Raw genomic sequence first — 20,629 nt, 5'->3', positions numbered from 1 at the left:
GCTTGAAATCCACCATTGAAATAATTTACAACAAATGCATGTACATGTACACATACACATCATTAGTAAACATAGGCAAAAAAAGCATCTTCAGGATATATATGCTAAAAAGCAATATCATGGCACTTTGCCTGGTTAACAGCTATTTAAATAGGGCTCTTCTTATTTGCAACAATGATTTATACTCTCTGCTGAAACAGAAGTGTAAAGTAGGTTGATTAGCAGAATAATATAGATTGCTTCAATTGTATTAATATTTCTGCTTAAAATTAAAGTTATTTATCTTAGGATATTAAAGCCACATTCCCTTTTAAAGCTGTATTTTATGTAGATTTGCTATGCATTCAGATTGTTGTAGGTCTACATTCAGACAGTTAGTATGCATAGCAGGCTATTGGTAATCATCATTTTCAACAGCAAACTAGCTATTTGTCAATAACTGTTGCATGGGATTGAAATTTCACGGAATGTAAAGACACAACATAACTGTAAGTATGTGAGCAATGTCAGTTTAATTGTAAAACAAGATACAAGGAATAGGAATGTACTTGAAGGAGTAAGCCATTTAACATCTCAAGCCTGTTCAATGAAATCCCAACTGATCTACAACCTAACCCCATACATCTACCTTTGCCCAAATTCCTTAATATCAAAATGCAAAAATCTATCATTCTCAGGTTTAAAATGAACAATTTATCTAGCAACAATTGACATTTGTGGAAGAGAATTCCAAATGTTTATTATACTTTGGCCAGGATTTTCCCCTCGGCGATTTTGGGGCGGGGCCCGCTCGCCGAGGGGAAAATGACACGGGATGACGTTGGGAGGAACCCCCGACATCATCCCGGTCCATTTAAATCTTCAGGAAGGCGGGCAGACAGTGAAATCAGCTGTCCGCCCACCGACCTGTCAATGTCCAATTAAGGCCATTGGCGGGCTAATTAACCTTGTTAAAGACCCTGCCCTGTTAAAGACTGGCGGGATGAAGTTTCATGTCCGTTTTAAAAAAATTTAATAATCTTTATGTGTTTCTTATTAACATTGTCACATGAGGGGACATGTTAATAATTTTAATATTTCTCTATTTTTTTACTTTTCTTACCTGTCAGTAAACTCCCTGAGACAGCGCGCGAAAGAGCGCACTTTGACAGTTGGAGATTCCCTACCCCCCCCACCGCACAGAAAGTGCATAGTGCTTCCTGTCGGGCAGGCAGCTGGGCAGGCCTTAACTGGCCCGCCCACGCAAAATGGCGGCGGGCCCCGTTTCGGCAGCTGGGGTCGGCTGCCCGACTGCCGCCAAGCCGGTGGGACTCGCTCGCCCACCAAGGGCAAAATTCTGCCCTTTGTGTTAGAAGTATTTACAAATTTCAGTCCTGAAAGGTCTGGTTTTAATTTTTAAGACTATGCCACTGTGTCTTAGACTTCCCAACCAACAGAAATAGTTTTTCTCTATCTACCATATCTGTTCTCCTTAATATCTTGAAAACTTCAATCAAATCACCACTTATCCTTCTAAATTCCAAGGAATACAACCCTAGTTTATGGACTGTCTTTTTGTATTTTAACCCCTAGAACCTAGGCATCATCCTGGTAAATGTACACTGCACTCCCTCCTGATCAGAAGCAACTGCAACATGATACATTTTGTGGGAAGGGACATGTGATGGGGTTCCATGCGAAGAAACACAATTCACTTGACCAAGTATGGAAGATCATCAGATACATAAACCTGGAAAACTCATAGTCCCAAATGGCAGTGATTGCAAAATTGTTGGTAATCACTGCATCAAAAATGAATGGCAATATTTCATTGTTGAGTATATTCAAGGTTGAGTTGGTTAGGTTCTTGGTCTCTCAAGAAATCAAGGGATACGGGAGCATGAAAGAGTGTAGAGGAGCATGTGAGAGAGTGGAGTTGAGGCAGTAGCTCAGCAATAGTTGTACTGAACGTTAGATTATGCTTGAGGGGCTGTATGTTCTACTCTTGCTCCTATTTCTTATGTTCTTATGACCACATAAGAATAAGGCTTAAGCACTTTTATAGCATAGAGTTGGCAGAATGATAGTAAGCTTGCAAATTCAAGGTTCTAATGCAAGGAGTGAAAGATAAAAGCACAGCTTGAGAGCTAAATATTGCAGTTGATATTGGGAACAGCTATTCTCAATCATATTCAATAAGCGATTCATTTTAATGTGCATATTTCTCATTTGCTCTGTACTTCCACTTCTCCATGACCCACTCTATTAATTTACAGCATTTCAACATCCAATACCGTGCTTGCAGCCTTCAACAATCTCTAACTGTAAATTCCAGCTGTTTCATTACTGCTGCAAAGATATTTGTTTCTTTTTCCCCCACTATGAACTTCAAAATTACAATTCTGAACTGTGGCACTCAATAACCTGTGACTTTAACTCACCTCAGTAATCTGTCATTATTTGTTGTCACTCCAGCCTTTATGAATATTAAACTGTGACCTTTCCCATTCCTCAAACAAAGATTTCTGCTCTTTCCAAATCAGAACTGATTTTTGGTCTTTGTGAAAGCCTAAAGGATTTCACTTATACTGCTAACTTACTGAACCCAAATCCATCAAAATGTCAAGAACAAAAGCAGGGCTACAGATTATTTTTTTATAGTCATTTTTTTTAACATTCACTGAAACCTTTGAAATTGACATTGGTCTATTGAATTTTGAAAAATGAGAGGGTGTTTAAAAACTATTTTGATTCAATGTTATAAAATGATTGGGTAGGACCTTTGAAGCTGATTATCTGTAACTAATTTAACACTGAAATAGCTTTACACCCTTCCCCAAAGTGAACAGAGCAAGATGTAACTAATTTTATTCAGCAAGCTCTCTCTTGCAATCCTACACATAGTATTTGGACATTTTCATATGTAGATTTTAAAGCAAAAAATAGTAAGTCATATGGTAGTATATATAAAATATTTGATGATCTCTTGTTGAATTGGTCGTAGCAGTCTAGGGTCTGCAACACATAGCTGTTTAATTACCCTATCTTCTTAAGGCCACTATACTGGTACCCCATGTGTGGAGCTTGTCATATAATACATATTTGGAGGTTAGAGGGTAATTGCTGAGGAAAGTTCCTGTAGATTGGCAACAGGCTTGTAACCTCAGGAAGACGATTATTAAGGTCACAAAATTCAGTAGAATGTTTTCTTTGTCCTTGTTTTTAATCTTTTTGACCATCTGAAGGATGACAAAAATTCAAAGATGCTTGACATCACACACATTATCAGCACATAATGACACATATAGACATGACAATGTGTATGTATAAATGCAAAACAAAATTCCATATAAGCAGAATACTGAGGTACTGTTTCTTTTCAGGATCCAGGTAAATTATACAGAACCCATTATTAACAAAGCCCTTTAGAAAATCATAGTGTGATCAGATAGAATCAGCAGGATTTACAACAAACTTATTAATGTTTGTTGAGGATGTATCTAGGAGGCTAGATAAAAGGGAGCCAGTAGATGTAATATATTTGGATTTCCAAAGGGAATTCAATAAGGTGCCACACAAAAGGTTAATAGGCAAGATAAGGGCTCAAAGTTGAGGAGATGAATACAGGAATGGTTTATGGTCAGGAAGTAGAGAGTAGGGATAAACAGGGCATTTTCAAGTTGACATGCTCTAACTAACAGAGTGCTGCAAGGATCAGTGCTGAGGCCTCAGATATTTACAATCTATATTAATGACTTAGATGAAGAAATCAAGAGTAATGAATCCAAGTTTGCTGATGGTTCGAAATTAGGTGGGAACGTAAGTTGTGAGGAGGATACAAAGAAGCTGCAAAGAGATGTAGACAGATTAAGTGTATGGACAATAAGGTGGCAGATAGAGTATAATGTGGGTAAATGTGAGGTTATTCACTATGGTTGTAAGAATAGAGAAGTAGGATATTTTTCCAAAGGCATGAAACTTTTAAATGACGATGTTCAGAGAGACTTGTGTGCACTTGTACAAGGGACATAGAAATTTAGTATGCAAGTACAGCAAGCAAGTAGGAAGGCAAATGGTATGTTAGCCTTGATCGCAAGGCGGCTGGATTGCAAGAACAAGTAAATATTGCTACAATTGTATAACTGGTTCGCAGGATGAGAAGTTGAATAAATTAGGCCTATCCAATTTAGATGAATGAGAGGTGATCCCATTGAAATATACAAGTTTCTGAAATGGCTTGACAGGGTAGACACTGAGAGGTTAATTGTTTCCCCTGGGTGGGGAATCTAGAAGATGGGGACGCAGCCACAGGATAAGGGATCAATTATTTAGAACTGAGAGGAGGAAAAATGTCTTCATTCAGAGGGCTGGGAATCTTTGGAATTATCTATCCCAAAGGGCTGTGGATGCTCCACCCTTTAGTATATTTAAGGTTTAGATAGACACTTTTTTTTATCTCTCAGGAAAACAAGGGACATGGAAATGGATGGGAAGGTGGAGCTGAGGCAGAAAATCAGCCACGATTGTATTAAGCTTGATCTACTCTTTTTCCTGTTTCTTATGTTCCCTTATTAAACTGAAACTGTAAAATAGTTTTGCTTATACTTCAATTCCTTACTTTATTTTTCTTTTGAATAACAAGTATGGTCATATGAGTTTATTTTCAACAATTTCATTCCCACACCCACACCTCCCCACATCCATATTCCCCTGGCCAATCCCTCAAGGATGCTAAAATATTCAAAACTCCCTCATGCTTGTGAGATTAGAATTAGTTACAGTCTGAAGTGGATATCCAAACAAAATGATGCATTAAGTTTGGCGTTTGAATTGGGAGATTTGTCCATGCCATAGGGTTCAAGCTTTTTGATTTCACAAGTATCATCGTTCTATACCATGCCGCTTCAGCGCCATATAAAAATGTTTAGCCACATATCTCTACTAACCTGCATATATCTCAGTGTACCAATACTAACAAATCTTGTGTTCCCATTTAGGACTTGGCTACTACTGTGGCAACAGCACTAAAAACAGCTTTTTCCAAACCTCCAGGCACACAAAATTCAAATAAGGCAAAGCAGTGAATAAGAAATATTAGCACACCATGACAGAGCTGCCTGAGCTTCAAGGGTAATTACAAGGGCACACGGGTTGTAAATGACCAGTGCAAATGAATTCTAAACACAATCATAAACATGATGAGTTCACAGGTCTTTTACTGAAACTATAATTGCCAGGAAGACTTAATGGTATTTAATTGAAAGATCAATGACTTTGTATCATTTTATAGTAGTATATAATAATACAGGGTCAGATATGTGTAGTATTTCATGCTGATTATCCTATTTATATGTTTGCTCCTACAAACAACCCTACATCAAAATCAAACTTCATTCATGCATAACAATTACAGGGGCATATTCATTTAAGTCTACTTTGTTTCAAAAGCAGTTTTGAGTGTTCTGAGCATTTAATTAATCATCTAACAGTCACGTTGCCAATTAAAAAATTTGCAGTTTAAAGGCAGTTTAGCAGACACAAACATTATTGTTCCTGCTGTCCTAATGGCTCCGAGCTTTGTAGACCAAGGAAGCCAAAGGCAATGATCCCAGCCTGTGGAGAGTTAAGTGGTTTCAGCTGAGCAGTGATTGCAGCACCATGGATAGCCTCGTGCTCCTGGGATAAAGATGGGAAAACCAGCTAGAGCTCTTGTTGCAGATTGTTATAGAGTGAGCCACTGGAAGAATGTCTGTGGATTCCAGTTGAGATAAATATTATATTCAGCTGTAATGCCCTACATAAACGACTTGCTTCTAGCATTGTTACTTAAGTGCACCACAAGACACCAGGTGCAGCGGAATCATACCTCAGAGGAATTTGACATCTTCACAAAAAATGAGAAAATTTGACAAAAAAACACAAAAAATATACTGTGTTCTTGAAAGAATATGAAAAAAATAAACACTTTTTCTTTTCAAAGGCCTACAACTAAAGAAAACAAGTCAGTGTTTTAATCATTACTTACAGCATTGATCAAAACAAAATGTTCTAATATTATACACCTTGATTTACAAACCAGCCCAAATTCCCTCCCCCCCCCTCCCCCCCCCTCCCCCCTCCTCTCTCTTCCTTTGTATTCTGAACAACTCCAAAAGCAGGTTCTCAAATGGTGGTCAGCTATTATATCTGACACTAAACCAATCGTTGTCAGGGGAACAAAGAATGCACTTCTGAACCACTTTCAATTATGGTCAATCTGCCAAGGAGCAAAGCACCCATTCAATTTCAATTTTACTGTGTCTTCTTGAAGATTGATCATGCAATGTTGAATAAAATATGCATGAGAGTCTGTCTATCACAAAGAAGTGGTAACTTACTACTGTATGAATACATCACCACTCATGGCAAATAAATACCTTTCAAGATTTGGCTACATTAGGAACAAAACAACTTGCTATTTTAAAGTCATATGAATGTATGAAATGCAAACTACATCAAGTTAGGAATAAGGGCCACCATGGCATCAATGTTATATTGTGTTGACAAGCTAGCCCAGGACCAAGACAAAGATTAAGAGCTAAAAATTCGATTGCCTAAGATATGGGTGTGGGAATCACAATTTGCAATCAATCCATGTCTATTCAATGTAATGTAGGCAATACACCAACTTTCTGCAGAAGAATGGCTGCACACTTGAGCAGGGGGCCAATTTGTGTGAAGCTAGCATCACCCAAAGCCAGCCTATGCCTCTTAAAAGGGAATAATAAAAGGAAATGCTGGAAATACTCAGCATGGTCTGGCAGCATCTTTAACGAGAGAAACAGAATTAACATTTCAGGTCCCTGACCTTTCATCAGAATTGACACAGCTGCATGCCCTCAACTCTCTGGCACAGATAGTGCTGACAATCATGAAGTCATCACAACTGAGGCCATGGCCAGCAGCTGAGCTGAAAACATAGAATGTTCCCACCTGATCCACTTTCTCACATCTCACTCCTCCCTCACCTTACAACCTTTTCGGATTTGCAAGCTGCAGATGGTGTAACCAATAAACCTCTTGCTCTCCGCCATTCCCTGCCTGCACCATGCCCGTCTCCCCTTCTCCTTTCAGGTACCCAGGAACTGCCACCTGGTCAAGCACGTGTGAAACGTGAATTTCAGGGTGAAAAGGATGCTGGTGAAGAAGAAACAGCATCACCCGATCTCACACTCCCAGCCACCCACAGAGGTATTGGCACTGCACAAACTGTAGAGACTAGCAAAGAAATGGGATCTGCACATGATGGGCAGAATTCTATCAGAGCAGTGGAATAATGATGCTTGACGATGGGCTCGAAAATCAGGGGAATCCCCACCTTGGTCATTTGTGGGACCTCTGGCCAGATTTTCCATTTGTCCATCAGCTAGTTAGTTGTTGTTGGAGCTTCTGCCCCTTTAAAAGACCAGGATGACCCTCGAAAGACAGGCAGCCAATTGGAGGGCCAGTAGCTCGCCAGTCTCCACAGCACGACTGGGAGCGGTGGCCACTGCTGGGACTGTACCATCAGAGCAGATGTCATTAGAATAGGCCGCCCTTGCAACAAGGTAAATAGTGGCTGAGGTCGCTGGGGTCAGTCCATTTTGACCTCCGGAGGTTCCCAGCATCACAGATGCCAGACTTCAGCCAATTCGATTCACTCCATGTGATATCAAGAAATGGCTGAAGGCATTGAATACTGCAAAGGCTATGGGCCCTGACAATATTCTGGCAATAGTACTGAAGACCTGTGCCTCAGAACATGCCTCACCCCTAGCCAAGCTGTTCCAGTACAGCTACAACACTGGTATTTACTCAGCAATGTGGAAACATTGCCTAAGTACGTCCTGTACACAAAAAGCAGGACAAATTCAACCTGGCCAATTACCGCCCCATCAGTCTACTCTCGATCATCAGCAAAGTGATGGAAGGGGTCATCAACAGTGCGATCAAGTGGCACTTGCTTAGCAATAACCTGCTCAGCAATAACCTGCTCACTGACATTCAGTTTGGATTCCGCCAGAGTCACTCAGCTCCTGACCTCATTGCAGCCTTGGTCCAAACATGGATAAAAGAGCTGAATTCCAGAGATGAGGTGAGAGTGACTGCCCTTGACATCATGCAGCATTTGACCAAGTGTGGCATCAAGGAGCCACACTAGCAAAACTGGAGTCAATGGGAATCAGGGGGAAAACTCTCCGCTGGTCGGAGTCATACCTAGCACAAAGGAAGATGGTTGTAGTTGTTGGAAGTCAATCGTCTCAGTTCCAGGACATCACTGCAGGAGTTCCTAGGCCCAACCGTCCTCAGCTGCTTCATCAATGACCTTCCTCCCATCATAAGGTCAGGAGTGAGGATGTTTGCTGATGGTTGAGCAATGTTCAACACTATTCATGGCTCCTCAGGTAGTGAAGTCCATATTCAAATGCAGCAAGACCCGAACAATATCCAGGCTTGGGAACTCACCAAGACTCCTCAGACAGCACCTTCCAAACCCATGACCACCACCATATTGAAGGGCATGGGCAGCAGACGCATTATGAACACCACCACCTGGACATTCCCCTCCAAACCACTTGCCATCCTGACTTGGAAATATATCACTGTTCCTGGATCAAAATCCTGGAAGTCTCTTCCTAACAGCACTGTGGGTGTACCTACATCACATGTTCTACAGCGGTTCAAGAAAGCAGCACACCATCACCTTCTCAAGGGCAATTAGGGATGGGCAGTAAATGCTGGCCTAGCCAGCGACATCCACATCCAGTAAATAAATTTAAAAAGTCAGGCAGGCTCTGGCAAGAGTGTGGGGTGAACATTACCACAGGAGTCCTTTCATGGGCCACAGAGTGCCTCATTAGGAGAGCCCCTCACTGGGCCTGCAGTGAAGCTACCAGAGTTTACCTGGCCACTTAGGTGGCAGAATTGGTCTCTCAGCTGGAGGGCCATCCTCCATCTTCCCCACTGCTGATGAAATGCCATGGTGACAGGGAGCAAATGGACCTTCCACACCCCCCTGTCTTCCCTCGCCATTTTACAGCCCCACCCATTTCCAACCCCATCTCTAGGGGCTGGTGAAATCCAGCCTGGTGAGTAGCCGGGCATGTGCGGCCTGTAGCTAAGGTAGGAAGAAAGAGTCACAAAAGTGCCAGCTCACGGGAGTGCGAGGTCAGACACAAGTTCTGCTGCAGGTGACTCAGGTAAGGACTTAGATGGGGGAGTGTACAGAAACAGGCTGGTGGGTATGTGCAAAACTTGGAGCCCATGCTTTCCAGCATGGAACTAATGGCCAACTCCATGACAGCACTTGTTGATTGATTTCTCAGTTCATTTTGCAGCACAGGCAGAAGTTACCTAATGCCTCGGTGTTGCAGTGGAGGTTTAGACTGGGGCTGCAGCTTGTTCCCATGCAAGAGAGACTTGCTGCCATGCAGCTCGACGTGCTGCAAAGACCAGTGCTCAGCAGAGCTTGCAGGGTCTCAGAGCAGGTCCAGCAATCTGAACTCCAACTGATTACAAGGATTGCTGAAGCATCCCCACCCTGGGGAATGGCAGTGGCTCCGTACAGCATGAACCTGATGTCTTCTTTCAGGATAACACCATTCATTCTCCCAATCTGCCATTGCGCTTGCCGTTGCCTGCAAGTCATCCAGCCCATGCTCAGGTAGTGCAGTCCGAAGCCAAGCCTTCTAGGTTCAGGTCTGTTCAAGGATATCCTACAAGGCCACCTGCATCTTCCCCACTGAGAGTCAGCAGCCTTCCACCAGCCATGCTGCAGCCACTGGCGGCAAGCACCAGGGCAGGCAGAGGCACTCACAAGACATACACTAAGGGAATGTACAATGGTGATTAGGTGACCTTGTGGGGAACATTCAATGGTTTGGTTGAAAAAGTTGGTTTGGAATGGTTGTTTTGTGGTGGATTTTATGTCAGTATTGTGGCCAAGAAGATATTTTGATGGCCAGTAACAGAGATGGAAAGGTGTGGGACTGTTGTCGAATGGGGACTTCAAGTTTCATTCAGTGGAACCATTGTTGGGTGGGGCAGTCACGAAAAGGGGGTGAGTTGCCTCCTCCCTTACTCCTGCTCCTTCTTTGCCTTCTCATCTACTTTCTCCTCCTTTGCAGCTTCTCATTCTATCCTTGGTGGCAAGTTTATGCAGGACTGTACAGACCCTGATCAATTGCGTATACACTCTGGTGAGGGGTCCAGGCAGCCAAACTGTTGTTGAGTGATCCAATGGTCTGCTCCACGAACCTTTGTACTGCAGCATGGCTTTCGTTTTCCTCCATGTGTAGTTGGGTGGAGCAGCAGAGTCATAAGCCAGGTGTTAATGGAGACCCTTTGTTACCAAGTAGCCACAAGTACACGAAAAGCAGGACAAACCCAACCCAGCCGATTACCGCCCCATCAGTCTACTCTCCATCATCAGTAAAATGATGGAAGGGGTCATCAACAGTGTGATCAAGCAGCACTTGCTTAGCAATAACCTGCTCACTGATGCTCAGTTTTGGTTCCACCAGGGTAACTCAGCTTCTGACTTCATTACTTGGTCCAAACATGGACAAAAGAGCTGAACTCCAGAGGTGAGGTGAAAGTGACTGCCCTTGACATCAATTTTGATCAGATTTGACTGACTGTAGCATCAAGGAGTCCTAGCAAAACTGGAGTCAATGGGAATCAGGGGGAAAACTCTCCACTGATTGGAGTCATACCTAGCACAAAGGAAGATGATTGTGGTGTTGGAGGTCAATCAGTTCCGGAACGTCACAGCAAGAATTCCTCAGGGTAGTGTCCTAGGCCCAATCATCTTCAGCCGCTTCATCAATGACCTTCCTTCCATCAGAAGGTCAGAAGTGGGGATGTTCGCTGATGATTGCTCAATGCTCAACGCCATTTACGACTCCTCAGATACTGAAGCAGTCCATGTCTAAATGCTGCAGGATCTGGACAATATCCAGGCTTGGGCTGACAAGTGGCAAGTAACATTCACACCATACAAGTGCCAGGCAATGACCATTTCCAACAAGAAAGAATCTAACCATTGCCCCTTGACATTCAATGGCATTACCATCGCTGAAACCCCCCCAATCAACACCCTCTGGGTTACCATTGGCCAGAAACTGAACTAGACTAGCCATATAAATATTGTGGCTACAAGAGCAAGTCAGAGGCTAGGAATCCTTTGGTGACTAACTCACCTCCTGATTCCCCAAAGCCTGTCCACCATCTACAAGGCACAAGTCAGGAGTGTGATGGAATACTCCCCGCTTGCCTGGATGAGTGCAGCTCCAATAACACTCAAGAAGCTTGACACCATCCAGGACAAAGCAGCCCATTTGATTGGCACCCCTTCCACAAATATTCACTTCCCCCACTACAGACGCACAGTGGCAGCAGTGTGTACCATCTACAGATGCACTGCAGAAACTCACCAAGGCTCCTTAGGCAGCACCTTCCAAACCCACGATCGATACCATCTAGAATTTCAAGGGCAGCATTTACACCACCACCTGGAAGTTCCCCTCCAAGTCACACACCATCCTGACTTGGAAATATATCGCCGTTCCTTCACTGTCACTGGGCCAAAATCCTGGAACTCCCTCCCTAACAGCACTGTGTGTGTACCTACACCACATGGACTGTAGCAGTTCAAGAAGGCAGCTCACCAGCACCCTCTCAGGGGCAATTAGGGACAGGCAATAAATGCTGACTTAGCCAGCAACGCCAACATCCAGTAAATGAATTTTAAAAAACTCTCTGGTTTGATGTGATGGCTCAAATACTGCGAATAGTGGACAGGCGCAGAATAAAGACATGCTGACTGCTGCCAGGATAGCGGGCATTTACCTGCTTGATGTGTTGAGTATGTGCCACTGGTGTATGACCATTCAGGAAGTGGAAGCCCTGGCAGTTGTGGTATAGCTTAGGTTATAGACGCAGTACCTACAAAGTCACGCGCATGCTCTGTCTACTTCTCTATAGTCAGGGAACATAATGAGCTTCCTTCTCCTGGCATAAAGCGTGTCAATCGCCTCCCTTATGTAGCAGTGTACAGTCAACTGGGAGATGTTAGGTGTGCCACCTGGAAGGGTCCCAATGCATAGAAATTCAGGGTCAGGTTCAAGCTCACAGCCACATCACTGGCCTTGCAAGTCTGCCTGCAGGCTTCTGTGATCAGCTCCTTTGTAAAGGTTCAGTTAAGAGAAATGCTCCCAGAAGACTCAGAGAATAGGGTGTCCTGCTGATAACCATTATTTCCCTCCTCTGCCTCCCTCTGTGAGCAGCTTAACCTCTTCTATGCTGCTTCTGTTCCATGTCCCCCTCAAGGTTCAGGCCAAGGGGGAAATGGCAACTATAACATAATGACTGCGAGCTAGTGCTCTGACCATAAACATGAAGTCAAAACTAAGGCCTCTCCACATACGGCACCACTGCCCGTTGACTTCACCAACTTTAAACAATTCTGCAAATCACCAAGCCCTTCCACAAACTCCAACAGAGTCAGTAGAAATTAATTAGCAACTAACCTGAGAGTGGTTGATGATCCCTTTAAATAGTGATGGTCCTGCTGCTTAACAATTGCTCAACTGTGCATGGTTAGCAGAGTGCATTAGCTGGGGTGTTGTTGTCAAACCAACAGCAGTAACTTATATTGATATAATGACTTTAACGTAATCAAATGTCCCAAGTTGCTTCACAGGAGCATTATAAAACAAAGTATGACACCGAGGTGCATAAGGAGATGTTAGGTTAAATGACCAAAAGCTTGCTCAAAGAGCTAGGTTTTAAAGGAGGCAAGGGAGGTAGAGAGGTAGAGAGGTGTATGGAAGGATAATCCAGAGTTTGGAGCCTTGACAACCATCAATGGGAGAGTAATTAAAATCAGGGATGCAGAAGAGACCAGATTTAGAGGAGTGCAGATGTTGACAGGTTGTGGAGCTGGAGGAGATTACAGAAGTAGGGATGGACAAGACCTTGGGAGGGATTTGAAAACAAGGATAGGAATTTTAAAATGAAGACATTGCTTGACTAGGAGTCAGTGTAAGTCAGGAGACACAGGGGTGATAGGGGAACGGGACTTGGAGCAAATTAAGGCCTGGGCAGAAGAGTTTTGGAAAACCTCAAGTTTACAGAGGGTAGAATGTGGGAGGCCAGCCAGGAATGCATTGGAATAGTTGAGGCTAGAGGTAAGAAAGGTATGAAGGAGGGTTTCAGCAGCAGATGAACTGAGACAGGGGCGAAGTTGGATGATATTACAGAGGTGGCATGACTGTAAGGTCAGACTTCATGTTTGTGAACAGACTGGTTTAATCTAAGATTGTTGCTAGGGAGGGGGATGAAGTCTGTAGTTAAGGAATGGAGTTTGGAGCAAGGAGCAAAGACAATGGTTTCAGTCTTCAAATATTTAATTGTTGGGAATTTTTGCTCATCCAGTTAGATAAGCAGTCTCATCATTTCACAACAGTGGAGGAATGGAGAGAGGTTGCGAGAGCTAGGTGTTGCCAGCAAACATCTAAAAACAGTGTAAATTATGTCACTGAGGGGCAGCATGAGATGAGAAATTGGAGGGGGCTAAGGATAACTCCTTGGGGGGCACTGTAAGTGACGGTACAGCAGCAGGAAGACAAGTCAATGCAAATGATTCTCTGGCTACAGAAGAATGGAATGAGTTGAGAGCAATCCCACTCAGTGGATAGGCATTGAAGAGGAGGATGTGCTCAACTGTGTTAAAGGTTGCAGACTCGTCAAGAAGGACAAAGAGGGAAAGTTTGATAAGATCTGTGTCGGTACTGTGGCTGGGGTGGAAACCTGATTGGAAGGTTTGCAATATGGAGTTCGGGAAAGATGGGAACAGATATGAGAGTCCACAACATGCTCACAGACTTTGCAGAGGGAAAGGAGATTGGTGATGAGACGGTAGTTTAGAAGGATGGTGGGGTCCAGGGTTGGCTTTTTGATGAAAGGGGTTATGATGGCAGATTTGAAGGACAAAGGGACAACATCTTAAATGAGAGAACCGTTTACAGTATTGGCTAACATGGGGACTAGGAGAGGACATTGTGTGATCAGTAGTTTTGTGGGAATAGGATTGAGGGAACAGGATGTGGGTCTCAAGGACAAGATGAACCCAGAATGGGCATGAAGAGGTTTAGGAGAGAAACTAGAGAAAGGTGAGAGTTCAGGGCTAGGGTAGGTAGGATCATTGTAGGAGGTTTAGCCAGGTGAGCTAATGGACGTGGCAGAGGCAGCTGATTGGATGATCTTGATCTTAGTGATAAAGAAGTCCATGTGTGCCTTGTTATTGTTAGAGGTGAGCAGGACCTGATAGCTTTTTTTAAGTGGTCCAGCCAAATCTGGCAGTGAATGGCTAAACTACTTGTCCACCATATTTTTCCAAATCTGCATCCTTTAGAATTGGAACGGAGGACCACACAAGTGAAATGGCCAGCATGAGAGACAGAGTAATGGTTTTATTGGGTCGAGGGCATCAAAGGTGGAGAGGGTGTGATTCAGTAAATCAGCACTGCAGAAACATTGCGGCAAACGGAAGGCCAAGGAATAGACAGTTGGGATTTTCAAAATGCCGTTGTAAGTGAATTGGAGGATAGTTCTTTCCAGGGACAGATACAGAAGGTGGTAGGGTTGGGGGCGCAGGAGTGAGGAATGGAGATGTGGATGGCGATGAAAGAAAACAGCGCTGTACATGCCAACTGCCATTATGTTCTGCCAACTCTGCATTCCTCTGGCACTGATGACCTTCCCAAAATGGCATCTGGCATAGGCCACACAGCAAGTGAGCATGCTATGCAGATGCCATCAAGATGGCACCCGTAGCACCTAAATTACGGGCATTGTGGAGCCGAATTTTGGGGCCTAAACATAGGAGAACTCACTACACTTTCCTGTTTGACAGTCTAATTAAGGGTGTTTTTATCCTGAAACATCAACATGACTGCAAAGTGATTTTCAGGGTCCAGAGGGGAGTCATGCGAATTGCCCTGCTGCAGGTGGTCTCATGCTGCTTAGGTTTAACACAATGTGGAGTATAATTTTAGCGCCACGTGGTTTAAAAGGGCTGATTACTCTTTAAACTTACCTTGAGATGATTTAAATGTTTTGAGTTGAGGCTGTTTTTTCTAACCATATAAATTCTCACTAGCTGAGAGGTGAACTCTGTGTAAGCAGACTGCCCGGCAAGAAACCACAAATTAGAAAATCTGAATTCGGAAACTTGCAGCATTAGGAAATCAATGATTTATAGAGATACCGAAATTCAATAAACAGATGCTCCATCTTTATTTCCCTGCTGATACTAGTTGGAGACCTTTTCTGAATGATGAACTCTCCAGGCTTCAATCTCAAATCATTCAATTACAAATATGCATCACAAGGATGAGGATCATGAAGTAATTTTTTAAAGCAAATTATTTTAAACTATACAAAATTACCAGGGTATTTTTTTTGTATTTTCTCAAGATAAATGTTAATAAAAGATGGTGATATTTATATTGATTCTTATTTAAAAAGAAATACATTTTATCATATTTGCTTTTTCTTCTTCAATCATGATGAAGATAGAGCAGTCCTCATTACAATGTGCGGTGACATTGTAAATGCATTTATATAGATTGTGAAGATCTCCCACAAAATTGTAAATGTGTTTAAAAAAAGCAATTTCACGAGCAATATTAACTACAGAAAATCTCCATCAACGGATTTACAATGCTATGACACTGAACATCGAGGGCAATTCTCCTCCCTCTATATCTAGGCTCAGCTGAATGTCATGCATATTAATAGATATCTGTATGTGTGTGTCTATATATTATGTACATATATATATAATATATTTAAAATGTCATTGCACATAGTAACAAGGACAACTTTATCTTCATGACAAGTAAGATATCAATTTAAATATCCTGCTGCGTGTTTTCTATTCACCCAATATGTGACAAAGATCAGATCCAGCGGAACAGGGCAATTTCACTTGAATATTATGTTCCCCTCATCAATATTCTAACATTTAAGAATTAAAGTTACTCTCAGTGGTAGTTGTGTTGATGTATAGAAGAATTTTATATAAATGCATGATTTTAATGCACACATTCCCCATTTGATGGATTAATTAATACATTAAAATAGCACACAGAGGAAATTCATAGGCTTCACACCTAACTTATTTGTTATGAATACTGCCATTAACCCTGCGTGGCCTTAACCAAAAGTAGAATACATATAAGGAATCAAGGGCAGAATTATGAGGGACAAGTATAGGATTCAAAGCAGAGAAATGGAGAATTACATTGAAGAAAACAAAAAGTGCAATTTTTTTGTATTATTTAATTTTTAAAATATTCTGTGATGTGGAAAATTAACTATTTTTGAGCAATGAGACGTGTAACTTACAAGTAAGTTCACTTGTCCAGGGAGCTTGGGCTTCAGGCAATGTCAGTTCATTCAGCAACTCTCTTTTCACTTGGTACAACAACACCACACTAAAATTTGATCTGAAATGGCCACTTTATGTTTCAAATCTGGAATTTCAATTGGTTGAAAACTGGCCTTTGGAGCCAATGAAAAACAAACTCACTTCCACCTTCAAATGATACAGTTGAAGCTAGAAGTAAAACCAACTAAGCATCAGTTGAGGAGTTCAAAGGGAGGGTAGATTTCTATTTTAAAAGCAAGAAAATTGAAGGGTATGGAGAAAAAGTTGGCAACTAGAATTAAGAAGGCAAACTGCCATGTCCCACAAACTGGTGCAATGTATTTAATGGGCTGTATGGCTTGCTCTTATGTTTGAACTTTCAAGAGTTTTCTCTGTGGATAAAATTACTACAAAACTTATTTCAATAGCAGATCAAGCTGTGTTCAAGCACAAGGGCAACATTTTCCCCCCATTGGGTGGGAGGGATGTGCGGGAGCGGGCGCGGGTGGGCGGGTTCCCGATCAGCGCCCCTGGTCAGGGGCACGCCGCCATTTTATGTGGTGAACCAATTAAGGCCCGCCCAGCGTGACGTCCGCTCGGAAGTGCCGTGCGCTCCCTGTGCGGGCGGGAGGGGGGTCCCTGAGCTGGGAGTGCACTCTTTCGCGCATGTGCATATAAGAGCGCACAGATCTCCCTGAGGCAAAGTGCCACTTCAGAGAGATTGCTGGAAGTTGCAAAACCTTTTTTGTAAAAGAAGAAAATCCTGACATGTCCCCTCATGTGACACTGTCATGATCTCACATGAACTGGGACATGTCAATCTCCTTTATTTCAACATTTTATAAACATTTTAAATCCCTCATGAAACCTCAACCTGCCCGTGGGTGTGGTTTCATGTTTTTTTCAGAAGCCCGCCTGGGCTCCCAGCCTGCCCCCCAACCTTAAGGTTGGACAGGCAGGTCCATTGATTAGTTGAATTACTTTATTAATGGCCTTAAGTGGCTGTCGACAGGTTGGTGGGTGCACAGCCGACTCGGCTCCACACCCGCTGACCTGAAAGTGTAAACGACACGGGGTGACGTCGGGACACACGCCCGACATCACCCCGCGTCATTTTACGTGTCGGCGAGCAGGCCCCCACCCCCCCCGCCCCCCATCCCCCCACCCCGGCTCACTGACCGGAAGATGCAGCCCCATGGGAAGTTTCTATCTTCATGTTTCATGTCCTAAAAAAGTTGCTATAGAACAAAGATAATGTCACATCATTAGGTGCAGCACTAATGTCATTTCCCACCAAAATCTTTCTTTACATAACATAACTTTTCTTTTGCATTCTTTTTCTATTCATGGTAGGTTAAAGGTGAGGTAGAAGGTCACCTTGTTGAATGGCAAAGAGCCATTCCAGCTCCTATTTCTTATGCTCTTATATTTATGTTCAAAACAATTTTAGACAGAACCTATGGAGAGATACTTGGTGCCCAGGAAAACGATGCTGTGAATTTTGGCTGCAAAGGGTACTCGGCATTCACTGCTGCAAAAGACTTTGTCCACATATATCTTGTGCATTGTATATCAATTCACAAGGCAAAGCAATTCAAGCACTTACCATCTTCTTCAGTTTGTATAACTATCTCGTCACTATCTTTCCTTCCTTCGGGATTAACCAATACTAGCCGGAGTTTCACCGTAGTGTATGGATGTAGTCCTCGCAGTGTATAGTGGGATGATGTCTGCATCAGTTCTTCTGCTGTGTACTCTCGGTGACCAAGCACATACTGATACTGAACAGTCAAATTGTAGCTATGGCAACGAGTGACCGCATAACCAAATGGCTCCCAATGTATAGTCAACTGTCGTGATCGGACATCCACAACTTCTACACTCTGAGGTCCATGCACTGGATCTTTGGAAAGGAAAAAGAAATATGTATTATATTTCGAAACCTGCAAATCCTTGAAGTTGACTTTATGTTATAAAGATGAACTCAGAATTACACATCAAAAAGCGAAAGAATGCTTCCAAACATTGAGCAGTAGTCGAGGAGACAATTTAGATTCTTGGAGAAGTGGCACCATCTACCCAATTTTCTAAGAATCAGGTTTTTCAATTGCACTTGGATGGAATTTGAATGCAAATGTATATAATATCCTACAGATAGAAATTAACTGCTGCTTCAAAAAAGAAAATTATGGACTTCAACATCTGTGTCTTTTTCTGCTTCCTACATGAATATTTTGAAGGAGCATGAATTCCCTTTTCACCTCCAACACTACATCACTAAGCCGGGCTTGTTTTCAGATACAAGAGTAGGTTTTACCAATGCTCAGAGCCCATGCCTGATCTGATATTTTCTTTTGCCAAACGTACGGGTTGCATAGAACCATTAGCCTTTTATTGCACCTTGGTGAGTCTGCCTGCATAAATCAAATATATAACCACTTCATATGGCGTTATAAATTTAAAAAAAACACATTCATCATAAAGTTTCTAAATATTAGACATCATTCTTTGAGCATGAAACTACTTAAATGCTGCACTTCACATTTCAATATCCCACAGAAAGAAAGGGAGGGCGAAAGAAAGAAAAGGGAATTATAGGTGATGGTAAAGAAAGAAATCTTAGTATTTTTCTCAGGCTATTCCAAAAGATTTACATTCAAAGTAATTACTTTTTTTTAAGTGCTGCATGTTACGTTCTTTTTCTCTTCGATGTAAACATACCAATCATACAAAAGGATTGATGAAACAATAACATGGATTATTTGAAGTTAAGACTATATACAGATAGAGTTGACTAGGAGGTTAAGTATGGAATATCTGATCTCTACTCCTGCTGCTTGCAGAGTGACTACAAGTCATGGCACAAAAATACCTTTTCCGGTCAAGGTAGGTAATATTTGACAGCAGTTTAAGATAGGTACCCTTAAAGGTTCATGCACATCATATCACAACATCCCCCTTTTTCTAACTAAAGGTTTACTCTTAAAGAATCAAAATATTTACGTGAAAGCAAAAGAAAATAACATTGTGTCTGAATGTACTTTAACACAGGGGGATGAATTTACAAATCTCTGAAACATATTGGATATTTGCTTATCTGTACAGATTTAGTTATGGTGATCTTTGCTGGAGGCTTCTGTACATTTTCAGAATGCTGGTTAGGGGTGCTGTGTTTGTGTTGACTATGTTTTGTTTGCAAGAGGACTACTCGGTGTTTCTGGTTGTGATGTTTCTCTGATTTGGCATCTGTTTTGTTGCACCATTGAGCAGTTGTCCAATAGTGTTGTGTAGCCTGTTGGCTGATGATCTATGTTGCAGAGTTAGGTGATCCTCTCCTGGTGTAAGCACAGGGTTTCCAAAGGCGCTCCTTGTGGTCTCCTGGCCTTCATCATGTTCTCGATGTTGTCATGGATAGTGAACAAGGACAGGTTCCTGCATGCCAATAGGCCTGCGATCACTAGGCCTGTGGTGTCCACAACATAAGTGACCATGGTATTTTCACAGCGACACTAGAGTGTAATGGATCCCAGGGATGGAATCTCCAAGTCATTGTACGTGGTGAGTTTGGAATTGCTCAGATAAATCATTGCTTGCCACTTCTGTGGGTAACATACATTTCAGTGTACAAATTGAAAAGGGTGTTTGCGTCTGCACCAATATCAAGTTTTGCATATAGGTTATGCTGACGTGCATCTGTGGGCATATAATCTGGATGGTAACAAAGATACCACTTTGGTACAAGTTGTTACCGCCGTGCCAAAACATTCTTTGATGTTCACCATCCTAGACATTGGGCTCACTTTGTGTGTCCTCATCCTCATCATCTGACCATATATTTTGGCTAGACCTTTTGTGGGTCTTGTCTTTATGCTGTTTGGTACATGTTCTTGGTTGATTGGAATGCCGTACCTATCTGGCCTCTGGTTGTAGCTTCTCATGATGTTGAACCATCTGCTTTGGCCTTTAAGTGTTGGCCATATATTTTTTTTGGATTCTTAAGATGGTCTTCGGACAGACCTGATATGTCTAGTCTGTGGAGGCCTTCATTTCCTATAGCAATTTTGATTTTAATGCCTCATTCATCTGGTTTCAAAATATTGAGGCCCAGAAAACACAGCTCAATGCATTGTCAGAACCAAGTAAATTCAAATAGGAGATGCATTGCCTTCCAATTCAATGTTGGAAATTTTGTGGTCA

The 20,629-nt window shown here is 42.4% G+C and overlaps 1 protein-coding gene across 5 annotated transcripts in view; it reads right to left on the bottom strand.

Annotated features, from left to right (window-relative positions):
* ptprt (protein tyrosine phosphatase receptor type T) overlaps nucleotides 1-20,629 on the bottom strand; it is a 1,450,199-nt gene that overhangs the window by 501,961 nt on the left and 927,609 nt on the right. For all 5 annotated transcript variants that reach the window (XM_078555116.1, XM_078555118.1, XM_078555117.1 and 2 more), the window contains exon 8: nucleotides 18,039-18,335. In XM_078555116.1, the coding sequence (XP_078411242.1) occupies nucleotides 18,039-18,335 (297 nt within the window). The remainder of the gene's footprint in view (nucleotides 1-18,038; nucleotides 18,336-20,629) is intronic.

Source organism: Cetorhinus maximus, chromosome 13, assembly GCF_964194155.1.
Source record: "Cetorhinus maximus chromosome 13, sCetMax3.hap1.1, whole genome shotgun sequence".
NCBI classification, from domain to species: Eukaryota; Metazoa; Chordata; class Chondrichthyes; order Lamniformes; family Cetorhinidae; genus Cetorhinus; species Cetorhinus maximus.
Note: the sequence above shows the minus strand (reverse complement) of the source record. Positions and strands in the feature narration are given on the sequence as shown.